General features: G+C 43.4%; 1 protein-coding gene across 3 annotated transcripts in view; it reads right to left on the reverse strand.

The window, feature by feature from the left end:
* Positions 1-1968: 1968 nt before the first annotated feature.
* The window catches only part of LOC106611276 (spectrin beta chain, erythrocytic), an 80952-nt gene continuing 65433 nt past the window's right edge, over positions 1969-17487 (reverse strand). For all 3 annotated transcript variants that reach the window (XM_014211314.2, XM_045723623.1, XM_045723622.1), the window contains 9 exons: positions 16167-16411; positions 14676-14814; positions 14321-14405; positions 12446-12642; positions 12089-12238; positions 6037-6320; positions 5572-5745; positions 3952-3994; positions 1969-3343 (listed from right to left, as the gene is read on the reverse strand). In XM_014211314.2, the coding sequence (XP_014066789.1) occupies positions 3137-3343; positions 3952-3994; positions 5572-5745; positions 6037-6320; positions 12089-12238; positions 12446-12642; positions 14321-14405; positions 14676-14814; positions 16167-16411 (1524 nt within the window). In that variant the 3' untranslated portion in view covers positions 1969-3136. The remainder of the gene's footprint in view (positions 3344-3951; positions 3995-5571; positions 5746-6036; positions 6321-12088; positions 12239-12445; positions 12643-14320; positions 14406-14675; positions 14815-16166; positions 16412-17487) is intronic.

Here is a 17487-nt window from a genome sequence, read left to right on the forward strand (position 1 = left end):
GAAGGGGCACCAGCATCCTCCTCACGATGGCTGCTGAAGCTGGGGTCCTTGGGATATGTTTCCTCCTCTGGATTTGAGGTCTTACCAATGCCTTGCCCAGCTCCTCAAGAAAGATCCATCTCCTCTGGCGCTTCCCTCTGTTCCAATCTGGGTTCAACGCCATCCAGATGACAAACGCGTTGTACGTTGAGATGTCCAAGATGTTGGAAAATATCACAAGTGGCCAGGGTTCTTATTTAGCAGCTGTAGCCAGTCACCAGCTTGTCTAAATTGTCCACCATTGTAATCCATTATGATTTCTGTTTTTTTATGTTCCTGGCCACAGATTCTTCCATCCTTATGCAGCGTACTCATGAGTACCACATTTTTGCCTTTCTTTGGCACGTTGGACACTAGAGATGTGTCAGCCATGAACACAAACTTAGAGGAATTGATAGGCCTGTTCCGTGTATTCAACAGCTGAGGTGGGAGCTCTGGCTTGTTTTTTCATACTGTTCCTACCATCGTCAGCTTCCTCTAGTAGGAGCTCCTGTCTCAGCTTGTGTGAAGTAAAAAAGTTTTTGCATGTGATGTGGCCACGGAGTCCCTGTGTCATGTCCAGGACAACCTGCATCCCTTGGTTCTTCTCAGGGGCTCCTCCATCTAGCTTCCCCGTATACACTTGCAAGTTCCACGCATATGAAGCACCATCACAGGCAGCCCAGATCTTGATTCTATATTTTGCGAGTTTAGACGATATGTACTGCCTGAAGGGGCAGCGTTCCCTAAATGCCATAAGCTGCTCATCAACAGTAACGTTGGGCCCAGGGTTGTAAAACAGGGGAAGGCGGTCCACCCATTTGTCCCATACTGACCTGATTGCAGCTATCTTGTCACTCTGCCGCCGAGCTGGTCTGGTGTCTCGGTTATTGAAGCGGATAATCCTGGAAATAATGTGGACCTTTTCCAGAGACATTGTTGCACGGAAAGGTTCTCTCCCAGTTTCTGCATCCCACAGGGATTTTGTGGATTCTCCATTGGATCTGAAAACACCAGCAAGGATAAGAACCCTAAAGTATGCATGTAAATGAGTTTGGTCCATCTCCTTCCATCTCTCTCCAAAAACACACCTTCCCTCCAAATTAGTGCAGTCCAGAATGATTTTCTGGATGGTGTCTGGGATGAACAATTAAAAAGAAGACTTTATGTTCTGCACATGAGTAACTGCCATCCTTATTACATTGGCAGCCAATGCCGGGGTGGCTCATTCCTTGGGCAAGAAGACCATTCAATTTCACAATGCAGGCTGCTGATGAGCTGGTTGCTGACGGGCTGGTTGCTGACGGGCTGGTCCTGGGGCTGACTGAGGGTCAATCTCAACCTTTTCTTCCAACACTGTCAGACTCCAAATTGACAAAGACATGATCCTCATACGCGGCAGGTAGCCTAGTGGTTAGAGCGTTGGGCTAGTAACTGAATGGTTGCAAGATCGAATCCCCGAGCTAACAAGGTAAAAATCTCTTGTTCTGCCTCTGAACAAGGCAGTTAACCCACTGTTCCTAGGCCGTCATTGAAAATAAGAAGTTGTTCTTAACTGACTTAAAGGTAAAATAAAAAATATTTGAAAAATTCTTCATCTTCCAAGGTGGAAGACGGTCCTTCCACACTAGCTTCTCTCTCTTCTAAGGCCCTCTGAGCAGAGAATATTTTTTTCCATACTGATTGATTGTGGTAAAGAGCCACACATGCAAAGCTATTTATTTTGCAGCTGGCTGGGGTAGTGTCGGAAAATACTGATTTTTTTACAATATCGAAATAATGTATTAACATTGTGCAGGTTCCCATAAGACATTGTGTAGTTTCACACACTACAAAGGGTAAAGAGTGCGAGAAAAGCGGCAGACAGGCAGGGAGACAGACAGGTTCTTGGTGCTATGTTGAAACAGCAGGCCCAGGGAGGAGGAAGACAGAGTGAAGGCACACACAAACCTTTTTGTTAAATTTTTACTTGTTTTCACCTACACACTTTTATTACCCTCGGGTCCTGTGGACCCAAACACCACATATATAATATACATGTGTATGGGGGTGCACAGTGTGCACTCAATGAAAATGTGTTATTTTACATGTTCTTCACAGAAAATGAGCCAAGACCAATGAGTCTCAGGTTGAAAAAAAGAATGTCTTTGAGTAAACATTGAAAATGGGTCCATCAGACCCGAACACCACACAAGGGTTAAACAAAAAACATGATTCATGCATTTCTTTTTATATACTGTATATGAACAGATATGAAATTCGAGATTCGATAAACAAGTGTTAGGCATGAGCTATTTCAAGTTCTCAGAGATGGCCATTGTTCTGGTAAAAGTCATGTTTGAAAGTGATTGCGTTATGTTTAAGGTAATAGCAGGTCAATAACAAGATAACATAATCATCTTTCAATTGTGTTACTGTCGTTATCTCAGTTAAAACAGTCTATAACTGCCAATTTCGGCAGTATTATTTTGCCTTCACAGTGCATAGGACAATTAGTTTGCATACTTGCAGTTGTACTTGCTGTGCATGCAGGTACTGTACTGTACAGCACTGTACAATGTCTAAATCTCTTTCAGGCAACACTAGGCCTATCAATTCATTAGTTAAAACAGAATTTACAAAGCTCTTTTAAAAAGCCTAGCCACCCAATCCTGATGATTCTATGATATAAGAGCACCAAATTCAAACAGCACAGTATAACAATTCACAACCATTTTATAGGAATATAAGGCAGATTAATCAACAAAAGTACTCTTACGAGTCATACTGTTTTGTAATACAAATCATACAAGCATGCTTTTATCTAAAGCAAAGTTGGGAAACAATTGTAAAAGGAAAATAATGAATTTTACAAACATTCTTTGGTTGGGTGTGAAAAGAGCATTCCTGTGCTTTTATTTAGCTATTTGAATTTAGCATATTTTGTCAAAAAGAGAAAGAAAAAGGTTGGTACACTGGCTTTAATACAGGCAGCAGAGTGTGCAGAGGTTTAAATCTAAACTACAATATCTCATCTATTTCAAAGTAAAAAAGAAAATATTTTAAGATAAATTTCATTCTGATTGTACACTACAACTTCTTCTGCCCAAGACCTGCAATATAGTCAGTCTGTCCATCCTCACTTTTTATTGGCAAACCGACTGAAGCCCTTCTTCTCCTTGTCTTTCTTGTCTTTCGCTGGCTCTGGGGTGGTGAGGGTGGTAGAAGAGGAAGGAGGGGGCAGGCTGCGGGCCCGGACCCCTGCGGACCCTGAGGGTTCCACCTCTTCCTGTGCCAGGGGCTTCACTGCTTTCTCCATGGCCTGGGTCCAACACCCCAGTTCCTCCTGAAATAACCATACATTTACGTTGAATATATTTCAGTGAATTTGGGTGTTGGGGTTAAGGTCCCTCCAATATTAACATTCGTAATACATTTACAGATGTAATGCATTTACACATACTTCCATGATTTCATTGCAGAGAGCGCCGGACGTTAATGTTTCAAATGGTCCAACAGCAATGAGATCTGTATTTTGATGACTTGTTGATTGACGGATATATTATGTAGAACTGTGTGAAGTCTGATCTTTTGCCACAGTGGTCTTTTGATTGGTCAGACCAGATCCTGTGTCAGTGATTGGGTTAGGGATCTGGGTCAAGCTGCCGTGTCTAAACACAGCCTATTATTACCAGATAGTACACAGAATGTGTTTGATATTATATTGTAGGATAATGTAATATTGTATACAGTATGGATATTTTAAATGCATTACAGTGTTGTACTGTGGTGTCATTGTTGAACGTATGTTTGGATATTTCATGTGTCTTAATGATTATATTCCAATGTACATTACTGCTGTAACCCTGTGATAAGAACATATGACCTTCTTGTGTGACAAAAACAAATAAAATACATATCATAAAAAAAAAAAGAACTGCATGAAGAACACACCTCGTCTTTACACTGGAACAGGTACTCACTACCATCACCCAGCCTGGAAGATAGACAGCCAGAGGAACAAAATTCAGTTAGGATTTAAACGAAACGCGTGGTAAGAGAGTGTGAACTAAACTCAGCAAAAAAAATAAACGTCCTCTCACTGTCAACTGCGTTTATTTTCAAATAAAATATTTGTATGAACATAACAAGACTCATCAACTGAGACATAAACAGAACAAGTTCCACAGACATGTGACTAACAGAAATTGAATAATGTGCCCCTGAACAAAGGGGGGTTCAAAATCAAAAGTAACAGTCAGTATCTGGTGTGGCCACCAGCTGCATTAGGTACTGCAGGGCATCTCCTCCTCATGGACTTAACCAGATCTGTCAGTTCTTGCTATGAGATGTTACCCCACTCTTACACCAAGGCACCTGCAAGTTCCCGGACATTTCTGGGGGGGAATGGCCCTAGCCCTCACCCTCCGATCCAACACGTCCCAGACGTGCTCAATGGGATTGAGATCCGGGCTCTTCGCTGGCCATGGCAGAACACTAACATTCCTGTCTTGCAGGAAATCACATACAGAACAAGCAGTATGGTTGGTGGGATTGTCATGCTGGAGGGTCATGTCAGGATGAGCCTGCAGGAAGGGTACCACATGAAGAAGGAAGATGTCTTCCCTGTAAGGCACAGCATTGAGATTGCCTGCAATGACAACAAGCTCAGTCCGATGATGCTGTGACACACCGCCCCAGACCATGACGGATCCTCCACCTCCAAATCAATCCCACTCCAGAGTACAGGCCTCGGTGTAACGCTCATTCCTTCGACGATAAACACGAATCCGACCATTACCCATGGTGAGACAAAACCGCGACTCGTCAGTGAAGAGCACTTTTTGTCAGTCCTGTCTGGTCCAGCGACGGTGTGTTTGTGCCCATAGGCGATGTTGTTGCCGGTGATGTCTGGTGAGGACCTGCCTTAAAACAGGCCAACAAGCCCTCAGTCCAGCCTCTCTCAGCCTATTGTGGACAGTCTGAGCACTGATGGAGGGATTGTGCGTTCCTGGTGTAACTCGGGCAGTTGTTGTTGCCATCCTGTACCTGTCCCACAGGTGTGATGTTCGGATGTACCGATCCTGTGCAGGTGTTGTTACACTGCGAGGACAATCAGCTGTCCGTCCTGTCTCCCTGTAGCGCTGTCTTAGGCGTCTCAGAGTACGGACATTGCAATTTATTGCCCTGGTCACATCTGCAGTCCTCATGCCTCCTTGCAGCATGCCTGAGGCACGTTCACACAGATAAGCAGGAACCCTGGGCATCTTTCTTTTGGAGTTTTTCAGAGTCAGTAGAAAGGCTTCTTTAGTGTCCTAAGTTTTCATAACTGTGACCTTAATTGCCTACCGTCTGTAAGCTGTTAGTGTCTTAACGACCGTTCCACAGGTGCATGTTCATTAATTGTTTATGGTTCATTGAACAAGCATGGGAAACAGGGTTTAAGCCCTTTACAATGAAGATCTGTGAAGTTATTTGGATTTTTACGAATTATCTTTGAAAGACAGGGTCCTAAAAAAGGGACATTTCTTTTTTTGCTGAGTTTACGTACACTAAGACACTAACGTTCCTCACCTCAGTATGAATACGTGCTTCTTCTTCTTGTAGTTGTTCAGGACTTCCCATTTGGCATTGCTGAGCGACAGAGGGCCCTCTCCGTGGTAGTTGGAGCCATGGCCGAAGCTCTTGGCGTCCTTATAGACAGACAGCTGACCAGGCTTCAGCACACAGTACAGGTTGTTCCAGGACCTGTGAGAGGACAGGAGCACAGACACACATTTTGATGGAAAAGACCTTAAGCAGATACATACGCATCCCAAGCTTACCCAAAACGATTTGAATTATTTGGAGGTAGTATCATGAACTTGAGCTATCCTTTACATCCTACCTACTGTAATTGGAGTGAGTACCTTCTTTCATTACCGCAAACTATACAAAATAACTGCCAAAATGTGCAGCATTAACTCTACGCAAATCAACCATTTCAAGCCTAACCATAGCAACAATAACCATGCTCTGTAAGGTTGTGAGTGTCTGCACCTGTTGGAAGCCTTCTTCCCAGCAGCCTCTAGGTCGTGTTTCCGTCCCAGCATGCCCTCCTGCAGCACAGCCTTAGGGCTGAGGGGGTCAGCAGGTAGGGTGGCGGCCCGGGGCTCCCGCTCCCTCGGGGTATGTCCTGACACAGAGGCATCCAGCAGCTCCAGAGAGCTAGCCTCCTGCAAGCCAGCATCCTGCATCTCAGAGACCATGGGCACCGTAGAGTCACCCGCTGTTCCCTCCAACTGACCCAAACTGGGCTCCACCTCCACTGCTCCAGAGGCAGACTGGGAAGGAGAGATGAGCATGATATGTTTACAATCAATTTTAACGTACATATGGGAAAGAGAAATGGGCCTGGATTCAATCAGATTGAGCATTAACCAGCATTAATCAGCATTGACCGACATTCCGCATACCAGATGTTTTGGAGGTGTAACTGCTGTAACTGCTGTATGAGCTGACCAATCGGTGAGCGGCTGCTCTTGTGTGTCACAAACCACTCCCTTACTATCCCTACTTCATTAGAATTTCAAAAATGCCACTAGAAAGTGTTGGCTCTATGTTTGAAATGACCCATTTCCCTAAACCTTTACAATAAGGATCTATTTGTAAAGGGTTTATAAAGGGATTGTAATTACATTATAACGGTTATTTCATCATTTGTAAATTAATTATAAACCATTAATAAATGGGTTATAACAAATTGGTCAAAATAGTGCCATAGCCAGTCAGTGCTTGCCAAAATAGTGAGCCACTATTTACCTCCAGCTATTAACCCTTTATAAATGCCCTTACAAATGCGTATTAAAGTGAACCCTTATTTATCATGATGTAACCTTATTTGAAATGGTTATACAGTTAAAAAATATATTTCTTCTCACTTTTGGGTGTGATGCATTGTTGCTCAAAAGTTCTGGGACACTGTAAAGTCCATGGAGAATAAGAGCACCTCCTCCCAGCTGCCCACTGCACTGAGGCTAGGAAACACTGTCACTACCGGTAAATCCACAATAATTGAGAATTTCAATAAGCATTTTTCTACAGCTGGCCATGGTTTCTACCTGGCTACCCCTACCCCGGTCAACAGCCCTGTTCTCCCCACAGCAACTCGCCCAAACCTCCCCCACTTTTCCTTCACCCAAATCCAGATAGCTGATGTTCTGAAAGAGCTACAAAATCTGGACCCCTACATATCAGCCAGGCTAGACAATCTGCACCCTCTCTTTCTAAAATGATCTGCCGAAATTGTTGCAACCCCTATCAACCTCTCTTTCGTATCGTCTGAGATTCCCATAGATTGGAGACACTCGAGACCCAAACTGCTACAGACCTATATCTATTCTACCCTGCCTTTCTAAGTTCTTTGAAAGCCAAGTTAACCTGTTAGGGCTAGGGGGCAGTATTGACACGGCTGGATAAAAAACATACCCGATTTAGTCTGGTTACCACTCCTACCCAGTAACTAGAATATGCATATACTTATTACATATGGATAGAAAACACCCTAAATTTTCTAAAACTGTTTGAATGGTGTCTGTGAGTATAACAGAACTCAAATGGCAGGTCAAAACCTGAGAGATTCCTTTACAGGAAGTGGCCTGTCTGACCATTTCTTGAACTTCTTTTCCATCTCTATCATTTACTAAGGATCTCTGCTCTAACGTGACACTTCCCACGTCGTCCATAGGCGCTCAGAGCCCGGGAAAAAACAGAATGTCGTCATTCCAGCCCCAGGCTGAAACACATTATCGCCTTTCTCAAGTGGCTGATCAAGGGACACTGGCCTTATGCGCGTGACCCCGACCGCCCCCGCCTTTGGGATTTTTTCCTCTGTTTGCCGAAAAGGAGATTCCCTGTCGGAATATTATCGCTTTTCTACGAGAAAAGTGTCGTAAAAATTGATTTTAAACAGCGGTTGACATGCTTCGAAGTACGGTAATGGAATATTTAGAATTTTATTGTCACGAATTGCGCCATGCGCGCGACACTTCTTTACTATTTCGGATAGTGTCTGGAACGCATACGAACAAAACGCCGCTATTCGGATATAACGATGGATTATTTTGGACCAAACCAACATTTGTTATTGAAGTAGCAGTCCTGGGTGTGCATTCTGACGAAGACAACAAAAGGTAATCAAACTTTTATAATAGTAAATATGATTATGGTGAGTGCTAAACTTGCCGGGTGTCTAAATAGCGAGCCCGTGATGCCTGGGCTATGTACTTAGAATATTGCAAAATGTGCTTTCACCAAAAAGCTATTTTAAAATCGGACATATCGAGTGCATAGAGGAGGTCTGTATCTATAATTCTTAAAATAATTGTTATGCTTTTTGTGAACGTTTATCGTGAGTAATTTAGTAAAATGTTAGCGAATTCCCCGGAAGTTTGCGGGGGTATGCTAGTTCTGAACGTCACATGCTAATGTAAAAAGCTGGTTTTTGATATAAATATGAACTTGATTGAACAAAACATGCATGTATTGTATAACATAATGTCCTAGGGTTGTCATCTGATGAAGATCATCAAAGGTGAGTGCTGCATTTAGCTGTCTTCTGGGTTTTGGTGACATTATATGCTGGCTTGAAAAATGGGTGTCTGATTATTTCTGGCTTGGTACTCTGCTGACATAATCTAATGTTTTGCTTTCGTTGTAAAGCCTTTTTGAAATCGGACAGTGTGGTTAGATTAACGAGAGTCTTGTCTTTAAATGGCTGTAAAATAGTCATATGTTTGAGAAATTGAAGTAATAGGATTTTTAAGGTTTTGAAAATCGCGCCACAGGCTGGCAGTGGCTGTTACGTAGGTGGGACGAATTCGTCCCGCCTAGCCCAGAGAGGCTAAAATAATAATTGTTTGCAAAAAAATGTTTAATGGTAATACTGGTAAGAGGTAACAATCCTTTGCATATACTGCCTACATTACTACATATGCAAGCGTCCCACCTAGCCCATAGAGGTTAACAAACAGATTACCGACCATTTCGAATCCTACCGTACCTTCTCCGCTATGCAATCTGATTTCAGAGCTGGTCATGGGTGCACCTCAGCCACGCTCAAGGTCCTAAACGATATCATAACCGCCATCGATAAGAGACATTACTGTGCAGCCGTATTCATCGACCTGGCTAAGGCTTTCGACTCGGTCAATCACTACATTCTTATTGACTGACTCAACAGCCTTGGTTTCTCAAATGATTGCCTCGCTTTGTTCACCAACTACTTCTCCGATAGAGTCCAGTATGTGAAATCGGAGGGCCTGTGGTCCGGACCCCTGGAAGTCTCGATGGGGGTGCCACAGGGCTCAATTCTTGGGTCGACTCTCTTCTCTGTATACATCAATGATCTCGCTCTCGCTGCTGGTGATTCTTTGATCCACCTCTACGCAGATGACACCATTCTGTATACCTCTGGCCCTTCTTTGGACACTGTGTCACAACTACAAATACCTAGGTGTCTGGTTAGATTGTAAACTCTCCTTCCAGACTCACATTAAACATCTCCAATCCAAAATTAAATCTAGAATCGGCTTCCTATTTCGCAACAAAGCATCCTTCACTCATGCTGCCAAACATACCCTCGTAAAACTGACCATCCTACCAATCCTCGACTTCGGCGATGTCATTTACAAAATAGCCTCCAACACTTTCCTCAACAAATTGGGTGCAGTCTATCGCAGTGCCATCCGTTTTGTCACCAAAGCCCCATATACTACCCACCACTGCGACCTGTATGCTCTCATTGGCTGGCCCTCGCTTCATACTCGTCGCCAAACCCATTGGCTCCAGGTCATCTACAAGTCTCTGCTAAGTAAAGCCCCGCCTTATCTCAGCTCACTGGTCACCATAGCAGCACCCACCCATAGCACGTGCTCCAGCAGGTATTTCTCACTGGTCACCCCCAAAGCCAATTATTCCTTTGGCCGCCTTGCCTTCCAGTTCTCTGCTGCCAATGACTGGAACGAACTGCAAAAATCTCTGAAGCTGGAGACTCTTACCTCCATCACTAGCTTTAAGCACCAGCTGTCAGAGCAGCTCACAGATCACTGCACCTGTACATAGCTCATCTGTAAATAGCCCATCCAATCTACCTCATCCCCATACTGAGTATAACAGAACTGAAATGGCAGGCGAAACCCCGAGGACAAACCATAAAAATAAAAGATATTCAGCATACCACTGATTTCAATGGCTGGCACTTTTATAATAGGGCGAAATCGTGCCCGAATGCAGTTCCTAGGGCTTCCACTAGATGTCAACAGTCTTTAGAAAGAGTTTCAGGCTGTTTTTTTGAAAAATTAGCCAGAAATTGTAGTTTATATAGGTGGCTCCCATTTTGGCTGTAGTGTTTCCAAGCGTGTGAATGAATGGTATTTTTCTCCGGTAAAGACAATAACGATTCTCCGACTTAAATGTTATCGTTTATTTGCGTATATGGGTACCTATTGTTTGATTATAAACGTTGATTGACTTGTTTGGATAAGTTTATTGGTAACGTTTGGGATTAATTTCGTATGCATTTTGAAGGAGGGAAACCAAGTGGATTATTGACTGAAGCGTGCCAGCTAAACTGAGTTTTTATGGATATAAAGAAGGACATTATCGAGCAAAAGGACCATTTGTAATGTAACTGGGACCTTTTGGAGTGCCAACAGAAGATCTTCAAAGGTAAGGCATATATTATATCACTATTTCTGACTTTCGTGTTGCAACTCCCTGGTTGAAAATTATTTGTTATGCATTTGTGTGCTGGGCGCTGTCCTCAGATAATCGCATGGTTTGCTTTCGCCATAAAGCCTTTTTGAAATCTGACATGGCAGCTGGATTAACAACAAGTTAAGCTTTATTTTGATATATTGCACTTGTGATTTCATGAAAGTTTCATATTTATAGTAATTTAATTTGAATTTGGCACTCTGCAATTTCACCGGAAATTGTCGAAATGGGATGGTAGCATCCCACTAATCCGCAAGAAGTTAAATAAAGGTGAAATAAACATTTAAATAAAGTGAGGAGTGTGTTGATATAATCTGGTAAGGGGTAACACATTAGGAATGCTGATTGAATAATGTCCTGGATGTACAGTACATTTGACTAGGGCATTAGGGTTTCAAAGGTGGATCAAGACATCATGAAAACCAACCTCTTCTGTTCCTGGGACAGAGTACCAATTCATCACACCCAAACATGAGAAAATAACTTGTTCAACTGTGCAACTATTGAAAACAAGGTTACATGATGATACGTAAGGGTTAATCTTGTAAGCGTTTGGAAGTGCATTTATAAATGGTTAATAACTGGAGGTAAATATTGGCTCACTATTTAGAAAACACTGACTGGTTATTGCACTGTTTTGACCAATGTCATATAACCATTTATTCATGTTTTTCAAATGCATTTACAAATGATTAAAAAAAGGTTAATAATGTAATTATAAATCCTTTATAAATTAACATTTTTGTAAAGCGTTAGCCTCATTCAGGGGTGGGCAACTCCAGTCCTCGAGGGCCTGATTGGTGTCACACTTCTGCACCAGCCACAGCTAACACACCAATAATCAACGAATCATGTTTTTACGTTTAAAATGTAATCAGTTTAATCAGCTGTGTTTGCTAGGGATGGAGAAAAAGTCTGACACCCATCCCTGGTCTAATTTAAGTGTTTGAATTTTTAAAGTGGCTGCATGGAATTTGTCAGATTATAGTCAGGTGTGGTTTCGTTGCATCCAATGGCAGTGTCCGTTTGACAACTCCAATGCAGTTCCACCTCCGACAACATATGTCAATCTGATTTAATCTAGCCCATGATATCCTTATGTATGCCATCCATGGACAGAGAGAGAAAGATAGGGGAACTCATGCACAGGGAGAGAAAGATAGGGGAACTCATGCACAGGGAGAGAAAGATAGGGGAACTCATGCACAGGGAGAGAAAGATAGGGGAACTCATGCACAGGGAGAGAAAGATAGGGGAACTCATGCACAGAGAGCAGGACAGAATGGATATGGTCAGAGCGGGTCATTTCGTCAGTACACATTAGCTCAGTACTAACCAGTGTCTGCTCCTCGATGGTGTAGAGCTGGGAGGAGTCCTCTGCGAACCCTGTGTCTTCTCTCCTGCTTTCCATCTGTGAAGGCTTCTGCTCCTCTGTTACAAACTGCTGTATCTCCTGCTGCTGCTTCCTCAACTCTAGCAGCTCCAACTGAGAGAGAGAGAGAGAGAGAGAGAGAGAGAGAGAGAGAGAGAGAACTAACTTTCGCACACACGCATACTGTATACTGTACTTGTTTATATGGAAAATGATGATGTCAGAAAAAACTGCCAAAACAGGACAAAGCTTTACACAGATCACAGACACACAAACAAACACATACACACACGCACACGCACAATCCTTTCCACGACATACTGTAGTAAGTCTCTCCAGGGCTGAGAAGCGTTCCTCCCAGGTGGCGGTGGACTTCTCAAAGGCTTCGTGTCTCTTCAGTAGTTTCTCCACCTCGTTTACAGTCTGTCCCAAGTCCTTACTGGCCACGTACGGCTCCTGAGCCACTAGCCACGCCTCCGCCACTGAGGCGTCCCGCGCAAACTGGCACACCTCCAACACTTGGGCACAAGACAAGACAAATGTGTAAGTATGCTACTTGGACCCAAGTCTGGTGTTTCTGTGTTGACACTGATCTATAGACTCCAGTATGAGGAAGGAAGGAAAAAGGGAATGTACAGCAGTTGTTGTTGTCATTGTGGTTGTTGTTGTCATTGTGGTTGTTGTGGTAATTGTGGTTGTTGTTGTAATTGTGGTTGTTGTTGTCATTGTGGTTGTTGTTGTCATTGTGGTTGTTGTTGTCATTGTGGTTGTTGTTGTCATTGTGGTTGTTGTTGTCATTGTTGCTGTCATTGTGGTTGTTGTTGTCATTGTGGTTGTTGTTGTCATTGTGGTTGTTGTTGTCATTGTTGCTGTCATTGTGGTTGTTGTTGTCATTGTAGTTGTTGTTGTGGTTGTTGTCATTGTGGTTGTTGTTGTCATTGTTGTGGTTGTTGTCATTGTGGTTGTTGTTGTCATTGTTGCTGTCATTGTGGTTGTTGTTGTCATTGTTGCTGTCATTGTGGTTGTCATTGTAGTTGTTGTTGTGGTTGTTGTCATTGTTGTGGTTGTTGTCATTGTTGTGGTTGTCATTGTGGTTGTTGTTGTCATTGTGGTTGTTGTTGTCATTGTGGTTGTTGTCATTGTGGCTGTTCTTGTCATTGTGGTTGTCATTGTGGTTGTTGTTGTCATTGTTGTTGTCATTGTGGTTGTCATTGTTGTTGTCATTGTGGTTGTTGTTGTTGTCATTGTGGTTGTTGTTGTCATTGTTGTTGTTGTGGTTGTTGTTGTCATTGTGGTTGTTGTCATTGTGGTTGTTGTTGTCATTGTTGTTGTTGTGGTTGTTGTTGTCATTGTGGTTGTTGTTCTGGTTTTTGTTGTTGTTGTCATTGTGGTTGTTGTTGTCATTGTGGTTTTTGTTGTCATTGTGGTTTTTGTTGTTGTTGTGGTTGTTGTTGTTGTGGTAGCTGTCATTGTGGTTGTTGTTGTCATTGTGGTTGTTGTTGTCGTTGTGGTTGTTGTTGTCGTTGTGGTTGTTGTTGTCATTGTGGTTGTTGTTGTCGTTGTGGTTGTTGTTGTCATTGTGGTTTTTGTTGTTGTTGTGGTTGTTGTTGTTGTGGTAGCTGTCATTGTGGTTGTTGTTGTCATTGTGGTTGTTGTTGTCGTTGTGGTTGTTGTTGTCGTTGTGGTTGTTGTTGTTGTTGTGGTTGTTGTTGTCATTGTGGTTGTTGTTGTCATTGTGGTTGTTTTTATTGTTGTTGTGGTTGTCTTTGTGGTTGTTGTTTTCATTGTGGTTGTTGTTGTGGTTGTTGTTGTCATTGTGGTTGTTTTAATTGTGGTTGTTGTTGTTGTGGTTGTTGTTGTCATTGTGGTTGTTTTAATTGTGGTTGTTGTTGTTGTGGTTGTTGTTGTCATTGTGGTTGTTTTAATTGTGGTTGTTGTTGTGGTTGTTGTTGTCATTGTGGTTGTTTTAATTGTGGTTGTTGTTGTTGTGGTTGTTGTTGTCTTTGTGGTTGTTATAATTGTGGTTGTGATTGTTGTCATTGTGGTTGTCATTGTCATTGTGGTTGTTGTAATTGTGGTTGTTGTTGTCGTTGTGGTTGTTGTTGTCATTGTGGTAGTTGTTGTCATTGTGGTTGTTGTTGTGGTTGTTCTTGTCATTGTGGTTGTTGTTGTCATTGTGTTTGTTGTTGTACTCACAGAGCCTGAGCCAGTCCCATCGGTCGTCCCACTTGGTCATCATCTCCTTCTTCTTCTCCATCAGCTGGATCAGTTTCTCCTTGATCTGAGGGAGAACGAGGATGACAGCAACAGGGATGGTCAATTGAATTCAGTGTTTAAATGAGGTAGTCACAAGATATAGAAAAAGCCACATTCTGTATCTGAAATAATTTCAATGTGGCCCCAGGCTCTTTCCCAATTCATCTTCCCTTGATTCCTTGCATACTCTCTCCTCGCCTCCTTCTCAAAACATATTCAAGGAGAAGGTCTGAGGGAAGGCAAAGGCAAGGAGATAGGATGCAAAGAATTGATATAAAGCCCTGGTGTTCCTCACCTCAGCAGAGTATTTGTGTTTGCGTGCCAGCAGAGCCTTGCCGTGCGCCACACAGTCAGAGAACTTTGGTCCACGCTGGTCGATCTCAGACCTGATCCCCTGGTGGTACTTCATCAGCAGCTCTACTGATGACACATCCCTGAGGAGAGATAGGTAGAAACAACCTGTTATCTTCTAACTTTATCTCTCCATCCTCTATATCTCTACATCCTCGATCTCTCCACCTCTACTTCCTCGATCTCTCCACCTCTACATCCTCGATCTCTCCACCTCTACATCCTCGATCTCTCCACCTCTACATCCTCGATCTCTCCACCTCTACATCCTCCACCTCTCCACCTCTACATCCTCCACCTCTCCAGCCTCTCCACCTCTCCAGCCTCTCCAGCCTCTTTCTCTCCAGCCTCTATCTCTCTCTTGCCTCTATCTCTCTCTTGCCTCTATCTCTCTCTTGCCTCTATCTCTCCACCCTCTATCTCTCCATCATCTCTCTTCATCCTATGTCTTTATCCTCTAACTCTCTCTACTCTATCTCTCCATCCTCCATCACTCTATCCTCTATCTCTCCTTCCTTTATCTCTCCTTCTTACTGTATATATCTTTCTCCATCCTCTATCTCTTCATCTTCTATCTCTCTCTACTCTATCCTCTATCTCTCTATCTATCCATCCTCCATCTCTCCATCGTCTATCACTCCATCATCTATCACTCCATCGTCTATCTCTCTCTACCCTCTATCTCTCCATCTCTCCAGCCTCTATCTCCCTATCCTTTATCTCTCCACCCTCTATCTCTCATCCTCTATCACTCCAGCCTCTATGTCTCCATCCTCTCCCGCCTCTCTCTCCATCCTATATATCTTTATCTTTATGCAACCTCTATCTCTCCATCCTATATACCTCTAACTCTACTTTCTCTCCCTATCTCTTCATCCTCTATCTTTCTCTGCTCTATCTCCCCATCCTCTATCTATCGCTCTATCCTCTATCTCTCCTTCCTTTATCTCTCTCCATCCTCTATTTCTTCATCCTCTATCTCTCTGTACTCTCTCTATCTCTTCATCCTCCATCTTTCCATCCTCTATCTCTCTGTCCTCTATCGCTCTATCCTCTATCGCTCTATCCTCTATCGCTCTGTCCTCTATCGCTCTATCCTCTATCTCTTTATCTCTCCATCCTGTCACCCAATAGCAGTTCTACTGATGGCATGTCCCTGGGGAGAGATAGAAAGGTTATCATCTAACTTTATCGCTCTCTCTCTCCATCCCCTCACCCCTCCATATTGCCTGTCCACTCTCCTCCGTTTCCTGTTGTGTAATCATGAAGATGCTTTTCTATGCATATATTCAGTACGAGTGGGAATTAAACCCACAACTCTGGTGTTGCCAACACCTGGCTCCAACAAAGACATGGGACCCCCTTTCCTCCCCCCGGAGTCTTACGTGCACTAGCTAGCTAGAATTTATGTCAACAGTCCGTCACAAGAGATTACCGTGGTTTCTCCTGTGTCTCTATTTGCTGTATGGTGCTCTCCATCCAGGCCATCAGGTCTCGGACCATGGTGAAGAAGCGGAACTTGTCAGCTGTCTCCTCCAGGCGTTTCCTGCGGCCGTCACAGGCATCCAGTAGAGCCTTCCAGGCCTCCACCACCTCCTTCTCCTGGGCCTGGATCTCTGTAGCCTTGTCCCCAGCATACTGGGCATGCAGACAGGCCGCTGTCTCCTGGAACTGCTGCACCTGGTGGGGGAGAAGGAGGGAGGTGGAGGTGGTTTTTCTAGATCTAAAAAAAATGTATACTGTTATACTATGGTGGTGACTGAGAAAGAAACCTGAATGTAGAAGACTTTCATGCCCTCTAAGTTAGATGCTGTTCATTTCTTTATGGCTCTTTGAGCCGGATTTGAACAACTCCAATCACAACTGGGGTTCAGTGATGTTACAATGTGTTGCTACAGGGAGACCTGCATACCATACACAAACAAATACTGTCTTTAGCCCCACAGATATATTAGTAGACTGTATTAGTGATTTAAATACTTGGACGGTTCACAACTTCCTCCAGCTAAATCAATACAAGGCTGAGGTACATATTGTTGGAGCCAAAGCACAGAGAGAGAATCTGGCCACACATTTCAATTCACGGGCAATTAAGATAAAACACTTGGTAAAAAACCTAGGTGTTATTTTAGATTCTGAACTCAATTTCGAATCACACATTAGGAATGTGACCAAAATAGCTTTTTACCACCTGAAGAACATTGCCACGGTGCAGCCATTTCTCTCTTAGGCTGATACAGTGAGACTCATCCATGATTTTATGACAAGCAGGCTTGACTACTGTAATGCTCTCCTGTCTGGTCTACCCAAGAGAGCCATTGGTCAACTGCAAAACATACAGAATGCTGCAGCACGGGTACTGACCAAGACCAGACGGAGAGCACACATTACATCGGTGTTAAGGTCTCTGCACTGAGTGCCTGTGAGTTTGATAATTATTTTTAAGATTCTTCTATTGGTTTTTAAATCAATCCATGATGGCGCACCCCAAAACATGTCAGACATGCTTTTAAGTTATGAACCCAGTAGGTCCCTCAGGTCCTCTGGCACTGGCCTTTTAACTATCCAAAAGTCTAGGACCAAGAGGCATGGAGAGTCAGACTTTAGTTATTATGCCCCCAGCCTCTGGAATAGCCTGCCTGAGAACCTGAGGGGGACCAAGAGGCATGGAGAGGCAGCCTTTAGTTATTATACCCCCAGCCTCTGGAATAGCCTGCCTGAGAACCTGAGGGGGACCAAGAGGCATGGAGAGTCAG

This window comes from Salmo salar, chromosome ssa09, assembly GCF_905237065.1.
Source record: "Salmo salar chromosome ssa09, Ssal_v3.1, whole genome shotgun sequence".
NCBI lineage: Eukaryota > Metazoa > Chordata > Actinopteri > Salmoniformes > Salmonidae > Salmo > Salmo salar.